The sequence below is a fragment of the Melospiza georgiana genome, chromosome 19 (genome assembly GCF_028018845.1).
Source record: "Melospiza georgiana isolate bMelGeo1 chromosome 19, bMelGeo1.pri, whole genome shotgun sequence".
Lineage (NCBI taxonomy): Eukaryota > Metazoa > Chordata > Aves > Passeriformes > Passerellidae > Melospiza > Melospiza georgiana.
In genome coordinates this window covers 7,094,328-7,113,659 of record NC_080448.1, presented here as the reverse complement: position 1 = coordinate 7,113,659, position 19,332 = coordinate 7,094,328, and the positions used below count along the sequence as shown (strand labels likewise).

The window sequence follows — 19,332 nt, the reverse complement described above, 5'->3', positions numbered from 1 at the left end:
TCAAACGCTGTAAAATCACCACAAACGGGGTCTTTCCCTGCAGTGAGATCCCCACGGATGGGCCAGGGGGCTGCATGAGAGTGCAGCGCTCTGCTCTGCGCTGCCCGAGGTTCGTTCTCGGCTTCTTAGCAAAATACACTCATAGAAATCAGAGAATCAGAATGGTTTGGGTTGGAAGGGACCTTAAAGCTCATCTCGTTCCATCCCCTGCTATGGGCAGCGACACTTTCCACTATCCCAGGCTGATCCAAGCCCTGTCCAGCCTGGCCTTGGATACTTCTAGGGTCAGCCACAGCTTCCCTGTGCCAGGGCCTCAGCACTCTCACACGGAACAATTCCTTCCTAATATCTAAATTAAACCTCTTCTCTTTTCCTTTGAATTTATTTTTTTGGTATCATAACATGGAGCTCCTAAAGAGCCTCTTCCAAAACAAAGGACTTGCCTTTTAATAACCCCCCTCCTCCCTCTTCATTTACAGGCCTGTAACACTGGAAACGATAAGAAAGCAAGTTATGAAACAGTGCCAGAACTACAGGGGCAATTAATAATTTATATCACTGGAAATGTGTTTCCTAAGGTTGGGATCTAAAAATAATTCAAGGAAGGCAACGCGTCTCTTTCAACGCGACTGAATTTCTGCTGCCCAAACCCCGCTGTAAGCAAAGCTCTCGGTGATCGCTCACCAGAAACACCCACACGAAACGATAAAGGAGGGGAAAAAATAATAATCCTCCTAAAACACAACTTTATTAACGCGATTTAACTTTTTCAAAGTGCCACGAGTTCAGCCCCGCTGTCACAATACTTTGGTCATGAAGTAAAAGAAGTTTTTTTCCCCATTCCTAAATGCAGCTCTTGGCAGGAATTGTTCCTGCCGGAGAATGATCCCTGGATTACAGACACGGAGAAGCTCCACGAGCTTCTGCTGCAGTAACTGCTTTCGTGGGAGACTGCATGTCTGAAAATAATCTGAAAATGTGTTTTAGAAAAAATAATAATTACATTGTAGCTTTTGAATATTCAAACACCTCACAGCATACTTAATTAATTCATTAATTATTCCCCAGAAATTTCAGGGGTAAATTGAAATAGCCTAGAGAGACTGAGACAAAGATTTCATGGAATAAATGATAGCTTTGCTCCCGTTCCCCTATGACTCCGGTAGCCCAGGGACAGAAGAGTTATAGCCGTAATTCCATTTGAAACAAAGCTCATCATCTCTCCAACTCCTCACTTCATAAAAACCACGAAAAGGTTCTACCTTCAATCAAGAATTATACATATTTTCTTACTCTCCCATCCCACAGGGCTGGGATCTGTGACTTCCTTTTATTTTTTTCCCCCCACTTCTTAACAGCATTCTCCTCACCCTCCGGCTGTCAGAGCGTTCTGTGCAGGCTGAACCGGGGAATTCAAAGTGCCCACAAGAGGGTGAAGGACTCACATTTTCCTTACCAGAAAAAAAAGGGAAAAAAAGCGGAATCCCAAATTGTGCCGACCTCTGGAAGCAGCAAAGGCAGAGTAGTGACGGGACCCCCCTGCGTGGGGCTGGGGGAGTGGCAGCAGACCGGCGCCTTTCCTCCCCATTAATCACGGCACCAGTTCCCCAAAGCGCGCAGGGTTAAACCAAACAGCACGGGATGGTGTGCAGGCAATGTGACCACAATCATACGGATCCCTCCCGGAGTGTGGTCCCTACGTCTTGTGGGCTATTATTTAAAAACATTCTTTATTTATCTCCCAGCTCGGGAATGGTTACTGCCAGAAAGATGCCCCACATTGAGGATGCATCACTATCCTAGAGTCAAATAAAATCACGTAAGGCAGAGTAAATGATCGACTCCTTCACGAACTGCACTGCAGTTCCCTCTATTTTCAAAGGAGTAACCAAAGTAAATCCTCAGAAAAGTTTTTAATATTAAACGTGGGGTTTGCATGATAGGCAGGGCAGTATTTGATGGCGCTTTGTCAGCTGAAAAAGAACCTAATGAGTTACAAGAGAAGCCACTGCAACTGAAAAGGCTCCGATTTGATTGTTAATGTTCTAGTAATGGCCCGGGACACTGGAATTTCTGCTCACACTTCGAGCTCAGTGCAAAGGACAATTACAGAAAAATACTTGTACTTAAAGTTTCACTACTTCTTTGAGATTATGAAAGAAAAAAGAGCCTTCTAGTACGTTTGAAAGCATTTCTGCTATATTCATCCCTTCCTTCTCCTAAAAGCTTCTGAACAGACTTAGCAATAAACCCTCCGAAAGCTGGGGTTTATTCTAATTCCAGTTCACATTCCTGCGACCGAGAAAGTCCAATACTCCCCGTCCCTAGCACGCTGTGCCTTTTGCTCCAGCCAGGGCCCTTGGGGCTGCTCTAAACCTCTCCCTGCAGCAACATCTTCCCAAGGGTTGCAGGTGAGCACAGCCCTTCCCGCAGGGATATCTGCTGGGATATCTCCTCCTGCCCAACATTCTTCCTGCCCCTATTCACTGCATCCTTCCCCTTATCTGCGCCTCCCCTCTTTCCTTCCGTGCCTCCAGCCTACCAAGTAAAATAGGGCTTGACAACCACACAATAAATTTTTTAAAGTGAATGCTTTAGGGATATTTCTTCCTCTGAATATTTATTCCGGCTTTTACAAAGGAATTTATCCAATTATTAATTCAACGAGAAAAACTAGAGGGAAAAAAAAAAAAGCATGTGATCAGACAAGCCCAACTTCAAGCCACGTATTCAGGTAACAGAAATATTTTCAGCTATTTTGACATGGGTTTCAAAACACGAGGATAAAGTGAATGAGTTCTAAAGATGGGAACTGGCCAGGACTTTGTGCTCCATCTGAAAATAGCTGTGTAACACTAACAGCGCTGCCCTACCAGCGTGCACACATCCCAAAGCGCACGTCGTGCTGTGGCTCGGGATTCCAGCCCCATGGGGAAGGAGGCTGAAGTGATTTTCAGCTACTCGCACATTCCTCAGCACCGGACTGCCCAGGCTGGAGCAGCATCCCGGGAGATTCGGGATATTCTGGAAAACCAAACGGTGGCAGCTCTGCCCCTCTGAGAACTCTGCTCAAATCTCCCCTCTCCAGTCCTTTAAGCTGTCCCTCTCACTGCCGCTCCTTGCAGATTTGCAGAACAGTTTGGGGAGAATCACTAAATTTCTACAGTCCATAATTTTTTACGGTACAGACTGAGATTCCAGATTTTCCTGTTTGTGCAACTTTCTTTTTACCTGTTCTAAACACGCAGGTGAAAGCATCAAGGATTTTGGTTTCAGATGGGATCCACTCAGCAGCTAAATCACTGCCTGCAGCCACGGGGGTTTATGGCTTTTCACTCTTTCAAGTATTAACGATGCTCAATTTTCTGCTTAATTTTATCAGATTTTCAAGTGTGTTCAGAAAGACACCCGACTGCTGAGTTTGAGGGGTGTCTGAGCCACTTCTGTGTCTGTGAGCAAGTTCATTTTGCTTCCTTTCCCCCTGAGAGTACTCACTGTAATATTGTTTTCCTTTCCCTCTAAGGCTGAGAAAAGGCACATTATGAATATGCATTTCCCTTGTACAGTCTTGGGCAGCAAAACCATAAACTTGTTCATTTTATGGGTCTGTCCTTTGTTTTATTCTAACATATTTTATTAGGAAAGAGGTGACAGTTATGACATGTATTATTAACAAATGAGGAACTGCCTAAAATTTTTCACACGGCAATGATACCAAACCTTTCTCAAAAATGGTCTGTGCTGTTCAGCCTCGATGTAGCACAAACTCAGGGTTTACTATGACCTGATCTTGCTCTTTAGACAGTTTTGCCAACCAATTAACCATTATCTCAGACAAGAGTAGTCTAAGTATTAACTTTTTCAAACTATTTTTTTCTATTCTACTTTAGGATGTGCTTAAAGGTCCTTCAGAGTGAACCTCTTTTCCCTCAACTCTCTTAATTGTCCCCTAAATTTACATTCACCCAGCTCTCCTACAGGCAGAAAAGGCAGGGGGGTACCCAGGTTGAAATTTTAGCACATCATGAGTCATCTGGGTCTGTAAAAGTCTTTATTACACAGACTTTCTTACCATTAACCTTTCTGCTTAAAATTACACTTTCCCAAAAAATCCAAAAATGTCACAGGATGTACATAAACACAACAACTTCATACACATTTATTACCTCCAACATAAGCAGCAGATAATTTTTCTGGGGGGAAAAAAAACCCCAACGAAATCCAAAATCAAACCTGTTTTTCTCTTGCATCACCTTTAACCCCAGGACATTGATCAAATAGGCTTTAAATGAAATTTTCTCACAGCCCAAACAGCAGAGCAAGTCTGAAGAGGGTTGTGAGTTATAAATAATCAAAAGGCAAAGACTGATAAATGTCTGATTATTTGCAAGCACTGCAAATAAATTTCTTTTCTGCCTTTAGAAGTAATTCCCTTGCACTTTTTTAGTGCTTTACTGATCATTTATTCAAAAAGAACTTTGTGCTTTCTCAGGTAAAGCATTCCTTGGAAAAAGAACGCCCTATGCAGGGCAGTTGGAATTTGCAAGGCTGAACTGGGGCTGTGTGTGGACTAAAATACAAATGTAGTGAGAGGTGAGTGGAAAACTCCTTTGGAAGGAGCCTGCTCCTTTGTGAGGCACAGCCCCTACGGCTGGGTGTGCAATTTATGATGGCAAGGAGCAAGGGAAAGATAAAATTTCCACTTCAGCCATCTTTCACTGTTATTGCTTTTGATTGTTTTGACAGGGCACATTAAAAAAAAAAAATCTTATTTTTACCTTCTCTGTTTTTTGTTATATTTCCCTTCGATAGCAGGTCCTCTGAGCTAAACCCACAGCACACACATTATTTAGCACCCAATCTGATCACACACAGACCTGGGAAGAGTCTCCAATAAAACCACACTCACATCCCCTTTTACACCCCCTGAGTCGTTTGGTTTCCTGACCAATTTTCTCATTCCCATTAAGGAGAAACGAAACCCATTTCTGGCTGAGCCCTGGAAGGCAGCACAGCCCCTCCAAACCAAGAACAAACAGTTTGCATTAACCTTCCCTCACTCTCAAATGTCCATGTGCTGAAAAAACTCTGTGTTTTCCTGTTCTCCAGACTGAACCCAACTGGGTTTAGTTGTGCCACATCCAGAGAGCAGATTTGTGTTTAAAGGCAGAATTGTTTCTTTGCCTACACCGGAGCAATACTGAGACAAAATACTGAGCAAATGCAGCGTGGCACTGGGCTGTAACTGCAGTGATCCCTTGCAGAAAGAACACTCTATTAACCAATTTATCCAGACACTGACACCTGGCATTCCCTTGGTCTCCACGTTTGAACTTTTACTTGAAAATTACACCCAAGTTTAAAAAAAATAAAGTAGTGATCACAGTTCCTTTTTGAAATAAAAATATTTAGCGTTTTTAATGCTTACTATTTTTCCTTTAAAGATTTAGGAGAGAAAAAAAAAAAAATAATTTTGAATATACTGTTTCTGCAAGGCAACACCGCTCCTCCAAACACACAACAAGGCTCCAATTTCACTTTAAGTGCTTGCAAGATTAAGACCCTAAAAGCCAAGGGTGTTAACATAATACATTTATTTTATAAAACTGGAGACAAAGGAATCCTGAACAGATGGAAGAAGGTTTCCTCAAAACACAGACTCAACCTCCCTTTACTTCAAAATAAATATATTCACATTATTTTTAAAGGTAAGTTGTGACAACCTTGTTGATTAGTGCAATTCATGTGGCAGGATTCGCTTTTCCCTTGCTCTGTACTGCATACTGAAAATAAGGCAATTAAATGAGAAAATTAATTCCATTAATTAAAAATGTTCAGTCTCGAGCAAGACAGAATGATCTGAGCTGTATAAATGTACATAAACCAAAATGTTTTCCTTGACATGTGCTTTCCTTTAAGAAGGATAAATTTCACAGCACAAAGCAATGATAATGCTATTTTAACAGCATCATAAAGCTGGAGAGAGATATATAAAAGGTCTGTTTTATCTTTTAAAGAGAAACCCCCTGATGTACATAGGAAAATTTACAAGTAAGATACCACTCTTCCCACAAATTCCTTACTGGTGAGCCTGAGTGAAAACTCTGGTCAGGTCAGGAAAGAAAATGATTAAACTTTGCTGAATCCATAAAGCACTGTAGCTGGAGTTTCAATACAGATCATTTTATAGTAAAATTAAAATAGAAGCCCTTTTTAATTATATAAAGTGTGCACATTATTACTGAGGAGAGAAATACACGCTTTCCTCAAGAACCATAAAATTGGCTGCTGGGAATTAGACTTCAGCTGCAATTATTATATGGTCCTATAAAGGATATTGAAAGTCTGATAAAATTGCACCCTTGTCATGTAACAGCGATGCTTAATGCTAAATAACCACTCTGCAGCATTCCAGGCATAGCTTCCCCCAAACATCATCCTCCCTTCTCACACCAAAAAGAAAACACAGCAGCATTGGGGAGCTAAAAGTGTACCTAAATATTTGAAATACCAAATGAACAGGTCAAAAGATATGTAAAGCCACACGGAGGCAAAGCAGCACACGTGATAAATGAGTAGTGATGGCTGTTTATAAAGGAGAGCTCTCCATGGATACCCACCCAACCCTCCATGGACACTGCCCAGCCCTCCATGGATACTGCCCAACCTAGCAGACTACACAGGATGAGAAGGAATAAAAAAAAAAAGAGCAACACAATGAAGCAGAGTGACAAAGAGCAGTGCCATACATTCCTAATGGCTGCTCTCCTTCTCCTTGCAGCGTGTGTTGTAAACTGTGAGTATTTGTTACGTGCACGCAGCTACAGGAGACTGACTGGACTTCTCCTGAAAAACCTGGAATTTACTTCTACCCCAGACCTCCAGGTAAGAGCATGGGCATAAAACCTGGAGATATATCTCACCCCACAGACTCCACTGCACTCCCAACTCAGCCAGGCTGATGATTTTATGTATTTTAGGAATATCAAAGAAATATTTCTGTGACAGGTGACATAAGGCACGCGCAGGGGACGGCGGGGCAGGACAGAGACTGTGGGGTGTGGGAGCAGGGCTGTAAATTTTGCAAATAAAAGAAAAGAGAAAATTCTTTCTCCTACAAAGAAATCCTGACAAAGTCCCTCACCATTTCATCCAAATCCTGGTGGGTGGGATATAAATCCTACCTTCTCCTCAAGGCTCGGTCTGATCAGATCCCAGCACCTGTGATGTGCCAGGCTTCAGCAAGAAGCCTCTGCACAAGAGCACACCAAGGATCCCACACAGCTCTTGTTTGACACCACTTCTCAGTCCTGAAAAAAGCCAGACTGTTCCAACTCAAACCTACTCAGCTTCCTACCAAATTATGGCAGGAAGCTGCAGGGAGTGTTAGTGTGGAGATGCAGGAGCTGCAGTGCTTCTCCCCAGCGCTCATGCTGGACTCCCAGCCTGCAGATAGTTGGCAATGTTTCCATGGAGGTGTTTCTTTCCAAGCCAGAGCTCTGGGTGCCCATCCCAGGCCCACACTGCCTGTGATGGCTGGGACCCTCTCTGAGTTATCCACTCCTCCCATGGCATGAGGTGGGCAAAGGGAGCTGTTCTGTGCTCAGCAGAATGTTACTGAGAGTCTGAGCTGGAAATAAGTGAAGGAAAACTCACAGACCACAGCTGACTAGCCTAAAAACAACATTTCCAAGGCAGTTGTGGCCCAGGAAGAGTGTGGTGAGTCCCTGCATCCCTACACTGGGCACTGCTCACCTATGAATGGGAGAGCATAAAAAACCACATTTGTTAGCTCACGCTGAGCATCTGAAAACACTGACCTTTCAACCAGTTAATCATTAAACTAAAACATTAAACATTTAATTTTTATTTGAAGCATGCATGAAATGCCCTCCTTAAATGGTAAAACCAGTAAAAGCCAGGGTACTATGAAGCCTTAAAAGTATTTAAAAGTATTAATTACACCTCAAAATCCCTCTTGAGGTATTTTGAATATTATATATATACAATGTTAATGTTTTATAAAACTATAAAATGACACAGAGAGTCATGTGCCAACAGCTCAGTCAGGCCAAGATGTGGCAGTGGAGACTTGGGCTCCTCACCCCCTCTCAGCTGTGGGTACAGCTGCAAAAAGAAAAATCTGCTCAGCCAGTTATTTATTTACCACTGGGGAAAACAAAAAAAATCAACTCTCAAAATGTAAAAAGAAATGAACTGAAACCAAATGCCAAACAAAGAAAATTCGTTTCCCAAACAAAAGGGAAGTTGAAAACACATACAATAAAGGCCTCTGAATAAAATTTATGATCACACTTACACTGGAAAGAACTGAAATTTGGTAGTGATTTACTTTTCAGTAAGGCTTTTTCTTTTGTTTTTCTTGGAAGGCATGAAAAGTTTTCTCTATCCTTTCAAAGTACAAATATTGCTTTTTCTTGATGAAGCTTCGAGATGCCTTTTTTTTGTTAAAATTGTCTGAACCCTCTAACAAAGAAAATACTGAGAATCACTGAGTATCATAATAATATACATTGATTAATAGAAACATTGACATGTAGATGCAATGAGAAGTCCTGAAATGTGCCACAGTTCCAGTTCTCTCCATTAGAAACAATACAGGAGTCTGTCAGTTCCAGAACAAAGCCATTGCTTGTATTTACCTTATTAAAGGTAGGAAAAATGCCCAGTAGCATTCACACAAACATGAACCATTAATTTCTCAGAATAAGGGAATAATTAGCTTACCTGGAACATCAATTAATCTCTTATAAACATTCAAGAAGGCTGCCTCTGCTTCTTTGCTTCGTTTACCCAATGCATCAATCTAAAAGGGGAGATGAGAAAAGAAGCTTTAAGACTTGTTCCAATACAACTCTCACACTCAGAACTATAAATATAAATTAATAATTCCATGTAAAACTAGTAAATACATAAAAAGTGAACCCAGGTCTCCTGTGTACATCTCCTATAGAAGCAGTCTTAAAAGACTGTTCCTGCTACATTTGTACTGAATATAAAGTCCATTTTTCAGCCCAATAACAAGCAGCAATATTTTCATGACCGCTCCTGCCTGTTGTGATTCTTTACTTTAAATCTTTATAAAAAGCCTGGTACTTGCCAGGCAGATTCTCTCCTCAACAACTGTTTTCCTTTACCACTTATTGAGATCTAGCACAGCAAACGGAACTGTGGCCACTTCTGATGTCCCACTCTGCCTTTATTGTGGTAAATAGGTTTTTCTATTATTTCCAATAAGCCCATGAGGAGATGGAAAAATGAACTTGTTGAGCACCCTGTGATACTTAACCCTAAATAACTGTGAATCTTCTACATGCAAAGAAGTTTTCTAATGCAGCTCAGGCACAGTCTGCACTCCTGAGCTCCTCTGACCAGCTTCTTGTGTTCTGTAACACACACAACACTCATCTAAGAATTTATTTTTATCATTTTATTATTTTCCCCCTACATCTGTATTTTCATCTAAAACTCCATTGCACAAGGAAAGGCAGCTTAACAGCTCCAAGAATAAAATACCTATTCCACAGCAATTTTTTTCTGTAAACATGTATTTTCCTATTGTAGTGGAAAGCAGAGGATTTTCTATTGCTTCATATTGACAATAAACAACCAAAGTGACTCAGGATCAGATCCAGTGAATTAATACTCCAAAGCAGAGGGACAGAAAGGGAAACAGGAAAGCCTGACACAGCTCTGTGGCAGCTTACCCAAATCAGGAAACCAAAGGCATGGAGATTATCGTTCCCATATTTTAATAAAAGGCAAGGAAGGATCTGAAGAACTGCGGATACAAAGGCCTGATATCAATTCTTCTGTGTATTTGAAAGGCAGGGAATATTATGGAACCATTTAAAGGTGCGGACGTCACCGCGGCCTAAAAAAAGGAAGGCCCTGTCTGAAAAACGTCCTTGAATTCTTTCTCTACATTATTGATTCATAGATAAGGCAGAAACAATGGCCAGAGTTTACTGTATCTGTATTTCAGGAAAGTATCTGATATTTTATTCTGCAGGAGGGGGATTTGCAGCACTGGGAAGCGTGTGACCAAGCCAGGCCTTTGCCAGCGCTCAGGGCTTGGGAAGCGCCGCGTACCCAGGAGAGGAAGAGGAGGGGAGATACAGCAGGAGGGTGCTGTGGGGTCAGCCCTGGTGCCACTTGTGTTTGCTTTGTCCTGAAACGCCTCTGCGAGGAGAAGGGAAAGATTTGGGAAGGGAGAAGGGACAATAAAATAAAGCAGGGAGTGGGAGCGCAGTGCGGGACAGCGCATGGCTGGTGGGGATCAGCTCACGGCTGGAAAGGGACTTGTCGGGATCATCTCGGGCAGGATTAAGGCCACAAAACCAAAGGACAATCGTAGAAATCACACAGAAGCACAATGCACAAGGTATAAGCCAAGAAAAGGCCTGGAGGGGAGGAGGGGTCAAGGAGGGAAATAAGGACACGGCAGCGTTTGGCAGCAGCAGCGAGGAAATCTTGGGAGATACGGGAGAGGCTGGGAAGAGACAAGCTCTGGCAACACAATGCAAGGCTGTACTTAAAGAAATAAACCAAATTCCTACTCCACTTACATCCCCCCAGGATCTGCATTAATTTATGGAGACTGGTGGAGGTGTGGTGTAACTGACACCTGACCTATTTAGAGCTTATCAAAGGGTATTGGAAAAGTGATAAATGAGCATCAGATGTTGGAGTGATGGAGGATGTGGAGAGCAGATATAAATTCTCAAGAAGAGCTGGCCATGCTGCTCTTTCAGAGTTTATCAAGAAAGACCACAGAAAGGCACTGGAATCTCCCAGGGCATCTGACCTGCCACAGAGCAAGGGATTGATAGTTGTGAATAACCCACTTAATAATCTGCATTTGAGCAATCCCAGATGGACTGATGCTCATTAGGGAAGGAGAACAGAAGCAATTCGGAGAGAACATTTTCACACGAGGAGAAGCTGCAATGAGCCTGTGGAAAGAAGTGCCAAAGGCAGGGAGGCCCTGGGATGTGCAAATCCGTGCTGGGGAGTGTCAGGCACCGCTCGGGGATGGGGTGAGAAGGAAGGGGCACCACCAGGGACACTTGTGCAGTTGAGCTGTTTCATGGGTGCACAGAGACTCTCTGAAGGCCAAAGCACACCATATGTTACACTTCTGGACTTCAACGTTTCCCACATACAATTTTCTCTCGCTGCTGCTAGGCAGAGAGCAGCCAAATTTAAATTACTATTATTAAATACAATTAGCATTACAGCACTGATTCTGTACTGTATTTTGAAAAATTCATTTGCCCCTTTTATGAAAAGCAAAGCACTTAAAATGCTTCCATTTCTGGGAAATAACAGGATGGATTTGTTTTCCTATTACAGTTTTTCCACATTTTAATAAAGAGCATTTGTACTTTTATTCTCTCTAAGTATTATAGAAGGTATGGTTTATTTGCTTCTTACCAGTTATAGAGTGATGGAAATATAAACCAGATTTGAAACAACATCTTGCAAGGAGATCAGAGACTTTCCAAAGGAAGCAGTTTGTAAATCACAGGTATTTTACACCTTTTTTCACCCTCAAATTCAAAACCAGAATTCCAAACAATCCCACTAGGCAGAAATATGGTTTTATGTTTTAGTTCTTAAAAAAAATAAATCAACCTGTCTGGTTTAAAGTTTTACTAAAAATGAGCACTGCAACTATTTCACATCTTAAAATAAAATTTAGAAAAAGCACTGTGACAACTTTAACTGGAATAAAAAAAATAATTAGGCATGCCAACACCCAAGTGCATAAGGAAGTAAGGAAATATGGGAGGAAAAAGACATCAAAAATCGCCAAATATAAATGAAGTCCAGAGAGAGAGGAAGCAGAGCACTGAAATGACATGGAAATATTTGGAAGTTCACTGAAAATTTTTCAAATCAAAGTAAAATTGTTTCAGGAGCCAGCAAGGCTGAGCTGCAATCAGCTCACATTAAAACTGTTGAACTACATTATAAAACTCTTGCTGAACATTTTTATTTGACTCTAAAAACTTCAGGGACCCTGAAAGAAGTCAACTTATAATTACACTCGCGTTGTCTTGACACGAGCTTAGCTCCAAATCTTAATTTATCTAAACCAGGCCCCATTATGTCTTCTCTGAGCAGAAAGAAACAACAGTGACCTCTGTATTCCCCACCACCCCCATAAACATATGTTCACTTTTAAGTTTTGGCATCCTATTTGTCTTGATAATACCACTGGCGCTGCAGTGAGATAACAGAACTGAGACACCAGGAATCCTCCCTGCTCAGCACAGCCTTCATCTCCCTCTTCATCCCTAAAACACCACCAGAGCTCCGTGGAGGAGCTGCAGCCAGACTGGGCTGAGGCCTGTCCTCCCTTTGTCCACCTTGTTTTTCCAGGTCAAGAGCTCTCCTGAGTTGATGCTCAGGGTACCAATCACCCTGGAGATTGAGTGTCTCCCGTTCCAACCTGCCATGAAGATCTCCATGGTCTGATCCCACTCTCCCTTTGCTGTCTGACTCTTGCTCCCCCAAAACCATGGACATCCCAGTTCAGGAGTACTTGGTCCCAGTCTCACACCCACTGCACCTGGCTGGAATCAAAATATCAGCAATGAACTACATGGATTTATCTCCACATTTACTGAAGCACCACAAATCTGGCAGCCAGGCCAGGGAAGGTGCTGAACTCAGGTTTATCTGAATGCTGCCTCTTTCAGCTCTGTCCAGCCAAGCTCAGAAGGACAGAAGCAAAGCCTGTGCCTTTGGCTTGGGATCTGTCAATTTTGATGCAGGAGGAGATTTCAGCATTAACTCCAGTCTGATGTTTAGTGCCCCACAATCTCCTGAGCAGGGTTTGCAGGGCTGGGATGCTCTGGGCTGGCTGAACGTGGTATTGCCTCACGGGCTGCAGACTGAAGGGTGCACAGGAGCACACCTCTGCTCCTGAATTTAAAGATGGAACAGGATGAAGCTCTCTGCAAGGAATCTGGACTGGAAGCCAGATGCCAGCACATCCTGCACTGATATTGAATTATCTGAACTGAGGGGTATCAGCACTTGAACACATCTCTGAGCACGAGACTGGCACATGTGCTGCTCCTCTTGGATCCACCACCTGGATCATCCAGCACCCCAAAAACAGCTCCTTTGTGAGGGTTCCCAGTGATGTGTCTGTCTGGCATTACCAAAGCACTGGTGATTTACTCTTAGTGCCACAAATATTCACACAACTGTGCTAAATATGAATTCTGCAGTCCCAGCTCTTCCACTTATCCTCATAGCTCTCCATGTTAGTTCCCCTCTTGTTAACTACCTTAACATGTCTTTTACTGTCCTGCACACAATCTGGAACTAATTTATCAAGTAAAAATAAATTATTTAAAAGAGAAGTTATTTTTCTGTTATGATTTTTAATAAATGGCTGCCTTAAGGAGACACCCAGCCCTTTTCCCTTACACGTCTTCTGTCGTATTGTTTTGCATCACGAAGTTTTTCCATTTGTCTTCAATTACTACAAGTTACCAAAACACCATTAAGAACCATATGAAACAAAGGGAAAAGCACAAGAACAACTCATTAAAGCACCACTCTTTTAAGGCATGCTGTATTCTTGAATAACTGCTTTGGAATCAAATGGTGGCTATAGCAGGAATATTAATAAATCAGTCTTGCTTTGAAGCCTTTAAATACAGTTGGCTTAATTTCCCTTTCTTAATACCAAGAGATACTTTTATAAATTTATTTATTAATATGGGTAACACTGTAATTTACAAATTAATAAAAATTTATTCACTGTGCCTGTAAGTTTATTTTGCCACTGACAAAAGAAAAAGTAAAAAATTCTTATTTTTAGTTTTGTTGCAATTAAAACTGTTTTGAAGCAAAATTATAAAGAATTCATTTCTGTGCAGTTGCTTAAGGCATATGGCGTGGATTTTAGCTGGGCTATAAATTCTTTAACAGAATTAAGGACTTCACAGTGGATCCAACACCAATCTGTTTAACAAAGCTGCTTGGGTTGGGACAGAGGTACCAGGAAGGAGCCTGGGAAGGGCATGCCTGCCTCACCAACTTGTTGGTTTAACCTCAAGTTAAGCAGAGAGCTTTAGGAAGGACTCAAACACCTCAACTTTTCAATTCTGCCCCCTCCACTGTGAAACAGCTGCAACCTTGAACCCTTAAAACCTCCTCCTCCTTTCATGCCCAGATAAATCCTGATTTTCCCAGACAAACGAGGCTGCCATCCCCTGAGGAATGCTCTCCCAGGATAGCTTCTTGCTGCTTTTCCAATCTTTGATCTTCCTTCCCAGTAAAGCAGCCCAGCCCAACATGTGCCTGCAGATATTGAGAGCAGAGCCACAGCTCTGATTAAATCCTGCCTGCCACCCTGCCTTTGGACCAGCAGCTGTGCTGTCCCTGCTGGACCTCTCCTGGAGCCCTGGATAACCCACCTGGCCTCTCTCTGCCTTTCAGAGCAGCTTTCCCAGCTGCTGCTCTCACCCAGCTCCCAACCCATCCGTGGGGCAGGCAGGGAGCAGCCCTGCTCCCTCCTCCTCCTCCTGCTGCTGGGGTGTGATTCAGCTCAGTGGCTCGGTGAGCAACTAAGGAAGGAGAGGAAGAATTTATTTTCCATTGTGCTGGCAAACTGAACTGACTCATGCTGTGCATTTGCTGGGCTCAGCACGAGGGAGGAGGTGGGACCAGAGCTGGGGCAAGGACACCCCATGGCATGGGTCCCTCATCTCTGCACACATCAGCAGGAACAGCACAAAACCAGTGACAGGAATGGATGGCACAAGGGGTCTCAGAGTGCCAAATGTCACCAAAAATCTCTTTATTGATCAATCTTTACAGTAGGAAGTGGATTAACTTTGTTTTCATGTCTATATTAGTTCATTTTATACACTCTGATGTAATGACATGTTACAGTTTTCCTGGAGGCTTTGGTGTTTTTCATGCTCAAATCAAAGGACAGCCTGGTCCTGGACATAAGGACTTTGCTCATGGAAGGATAAAGGATACTCCTGAACACCAAGCCACTACCAACCTCTCAGCACCTCTGACACTTTATTCAAACCCTCACAGTGTTTTCTGGTGTCACAAACCAGTAACTCCAGCAACCAGGGATGCCTGGATCCTGCTTCTGTGGAAATCGGGTTGATTTGCAATATTTTACTCCAATTAGTAAATGTGGGTGCTAGTGATTAGTCAAATTGTGTTGTACCTGAATTTTAAGGGGTGCAAAAATCTTGTGTGAAACCAGATATGGGATGTCCCAATTTGGCTGCACAATGAATAATTATTTACCTTTGTAATTCTATGTTTTGCATCCCAGCCTCTCTCCTTAAGTCAGCACAGGCCACTCGTGAATTTTCTTAATGCCAAAAAGGTAAAACTAAGAGGTGACCTCTGAACAGGGGACACATCCTTCCCCCAAAACTGAAGGGAGATCTTTCTAGTGAATAAATCAATAAATCATTTGTTCTGTCACCAAAGAGGGAGATGTCAGAGCTTGCCAGTTCTCATCCTCGAGGTTCTGTGAGAGTGCAAGGATGGAGAACAACTCTGGCCATGCCAGCCCAGCCATGTTTGGGAAATGGGGCAGGGAGGAAGGGGAGAAAGCCAGGACAGAGCAGCCTGGGCCACCCCACATCACCCCCAGGTTCCCAGCAGCAGGAGCTAAATGTGAGTGAGTGGTGCCCTCACCTGCCCATGCAGGTGACCTGGAACCCACAATCACTCCTCTCCCTCATGGATGATCCAAACTTCTGTTTAGGTATTTTTTTTAAAAATTAGGTCAGAGGAATCCGTGCAAGAAGGAGCTCATTAACCACCTTTGTGCAATAAATACCAAGATGCACCCTTTTCCTGGTGTTTAGTACTGAAATCGCCCTCTTGCTTCTCTTTTCTGACAAAGCAAGACTAGACACCAGCTTGTATAGACCCTCACAGTAATAAAAATAAAATAGTGATAAAAATCTGTAATAAACAGAGGTAATTCTGTAATAAATAGAGATAATTCTGTATTTGGAGAAACAGGGACTCAGCAGAATACCTCGCCCAGCCCAGCCCTCCCATCCCCATTCCTTCCAGCACACTTCAAGCTTTCTTTTTTTTCCTCCTGAGGATGAGAAGACACTCCTGACCCTGTGAGCTGCACCAGTGCTGCCTGTCGGAATCCTGAATAAACTGAATTTCCCACCACTGTTCCCGTTGCCCCCGAGCGCGTGGCAGCGGCACAGACAGCCCACCAGCTGCCAACAGGAATTTCAGCACTTTGTCAATTATGTAAAAATAAGAGAAGATTTGGGCTGATCCTCCCCAAAGTTACTCTGGTAGTCTCTGCTGTCTTGGTACAACTTGCCTGGAGGAACCTGCAAGAACTTTGGGAAGGAGCACGGTGCCTGTCGCTGCCTCTGGTGGGATTTGTAAGGTTGGGGACTTTGTTATCCCCACATCTCAGAGTTGTCCCAGCAAGGAAAAGGGGATTATTGATATAATATTGATATAAAGGAAAAGGATATTATTGCTATAATAAGAGAGGCTCTGTATTTGAGAGTCTCTGCAGTTCTGTCCCTCCCCTGCAGGTCATTGTCTCTCCTTGGGGATGTTTTGGCCCTGCAGCAGCCACCCCATGTGCTCAGCAGGGAGAGCTCATCTGCCTGGGAGATGCTGGAGTATATTTAAATCACCTTCCTCAGGAAAGATGTTGTTTAAACTGCAATCAAGGCAGCCAAAAATAAATAAATAATCATTTACACACTTCTGTAAACAAAGAAATGAAAGCACTGTGGAGCTGCTGTTACCCCAAGAGCGGGTCACGACCTCTCCCTGCTTTGGGGAACGAAACTGAGATGAAAAGTGGACTTTAAAAGAGAATTAACCGCCAAAAACATTCACTTTTGGTAAATAGAAGGGTTTGATGATACTTCCATTGGAAAGCAGGGAGGCTGTGGGCCCAAACACGAGCGCTGGATTTTGATGTATGCTGTTGACTTCCCCAACACAGAGTAATTTGTAATAGCTTTGCCACGCTGTTGTTTTCAAAGCTCCTGCTACATCACAAGCATTTATTTCTGACCACAAAATTACATTTATTCAACAGAAAGCAGCTCAGGGTCTTTAAGAGGTTAACTTCTGGAGTGCTTGGCTGCTCTCCAGCCTCCCTACGAGCATCAGTGCTAACGCAAGGCACACAACAGCACCCAGGCTGGCCGTGATTAATAGAGTGCTGAACACGCTGCTTTCCACATACACACACTTTTCATTCCCTTGCTTCCATAGATCATGGACTTATCCTCAAAATATCTGACTGAAATTGAATTTGGCTTCTCTCTCAACCGTTCATTTCCTATGTTATGCAAGGTTATATCCTTTTCTGCATGAGCAGAACCAAACCAGCTGCAGCTTTTGAGAAGAAAATGTGTTTTCAATTATGAAGTTGGCCTGAATATTGAACCACAGTTCTACTGCTGCTCTAATTGAGCCATCATGGAGTGAATGTACAGGAAAGAAATTGTATTAATTAGGTTTGGAAATTTAACATAAGGAAATTAAAGGGGGTAAAATAGAAAAAATATGAGTATCAGCTCAGGAATAATCTCTCAAAATGCAGAAGGAACGTAAGTCTGAAGTGGTTTAGGCACACACATTATTAGAGTACTCCTTCAAAGACATGATTAGTAGTTCCAGCACATCAAACTGATTTTCAGCTTCTGTTGTCTGCGTATGGAAAATTATTAAATTACTGACTGACCAAATTAATAGTTTAAAGAGCAATTCAGCTGAGTGGGGAGCCAGAGTGGTCTCATCAGAATGGCAATACCCTTAAAAGTACTTGCTCTGGGAGAAGAATATGAGAAATGGCTTTCACAGACATCAAGTCCAGCACGTTGTTTTGGAGTCTGTGCCTTAGAGGGTTCTCCAAATGAGGGATTACTGCATTACTGTTGGACAGTGCTCTTATGCCACATGAAAAGAATGCTAATGACCTCAGGAAATCCTTTCCCAGCCTTAAAATATCTGTCTGATGACTTCACAAATACAGATTCCAACATTAGACTTCCATACCACAACTTCAGTTCTGTAAATTAACATAGCCCAAGAACATCCTTTCTTTTTTAATTTTTTTTCAGATTTCATGTACAAATATCCATCCACTGATGTACCCATGGTAAAGCACAGTGACCTACCCAAAACACAGCTTATTCAGACAGCTGATGGCAGGGATGCCTTGCTAATTATATATAATAATCATGTCATGATTGCATGGTGAAGCTCTTTAACCTTTCCTGATTCTGTCCTGTATTTAGCCCAGCACAGGGAGAGGGAACCATTAATAAGTTGCATCCTCAAGTTAATGGCAAGGAAAAGGAAAAGCCAGACAGAGATTTAAGATCAAAATGACAGGAATTTTACACTTCTGAAATTAATGACTTTTAACTGTCTTGCTCACAATAGCATATTTACACCACCAGACCTTAAATCTTCCAGGGAAGGCAGAGAAGTTACCCACAGATTTCAGAAGAACAGTACCATCAGCTCTGAAGCAGACACAACATTCTGTTAAATTAGAAAACTGCCTTCAAATTTCCATTAAGATCCTAAATAAGGAAAAAGTACTATAATAAAACTATTCTCCAGTGATGAATTAATAGGGGCTCATGCTGAACTAGGAATGCATTTGAAAATTTGTAGTATGCTAAATTCCATTTCATAGTGCTTTTACTTTAACTCTTATCATAAAAAATCCAGTTACTTAACGCACTGAGATCTATACAAAAAAAGTTATTTCCAAGTACTAATGGAAACTGGATATTTGATAACTGGAACAGTTGATATCTGAATGGATGAGATAAATAACCAAGGAATACAGAATGTTCTGCTTTGTCCAGTATTTATAAATTCATATGATATAAAGGGAAAATACTAGGGGGGAAGTATCAACATTCCATGCTCAAACTGAAGAGAAAAATTGGCTAAAGTGACCTGTGGGTTTGTTTAAAAAAGCCAACTGGCCCCAGGTTTACCAGCAGCTCCCATAAATCGTGTTTGGGAGGGGACATAAATACCTGAGCTTAACTTCCCCTCTCTCCAAGTCACGTCAGGCTCACCCAGGCACAGTTCAAGGACAGTTTAAGTCAACCTGAGCTGACACATTTGTGCTGCTCCTGCCCCTGGCTTTGCTCTCCTGGCCTCTGCCCTGCACTGAGCTGCTGCTCTGAACCCACCTGGTGGGAAACTAGGCCAGCAAAAAGAGGGGGAAAAAACCCCAACTTTGTGCTGAATGTGGGCTCATAACAGAAAAAGTGCTGAGGAAAG

At 42.5% G+C, this 19,332-nt stretch overlaps 1 protein-coding gene across 7 annotated transcripts in view; it reads right to left on the bottom strand.

Annotated features, from left to right (window-relative positions):
• Nucleotides 1-19,332, bottom strand: part of CUX1 (cut like homeobox 1) — a 274,393-nt gene that overhangs the window by 144,375 nt on the left and 110,686 nt on the right. For all 7 annotated transcript variants that reach the window (XM_058037677.1, XM_058037671.1, XM_058037673.1 and 4 more), the window contains exon 4: nt 8,749-8,827. In XM_058037677.1, coding sequence (XP_057893660.1) covers nt 8,749-8,827 — 79 coding nt within the window. The remainder of the gene's footprint in view (nt 1-8,748; nt 8,828-19,332) is intronic.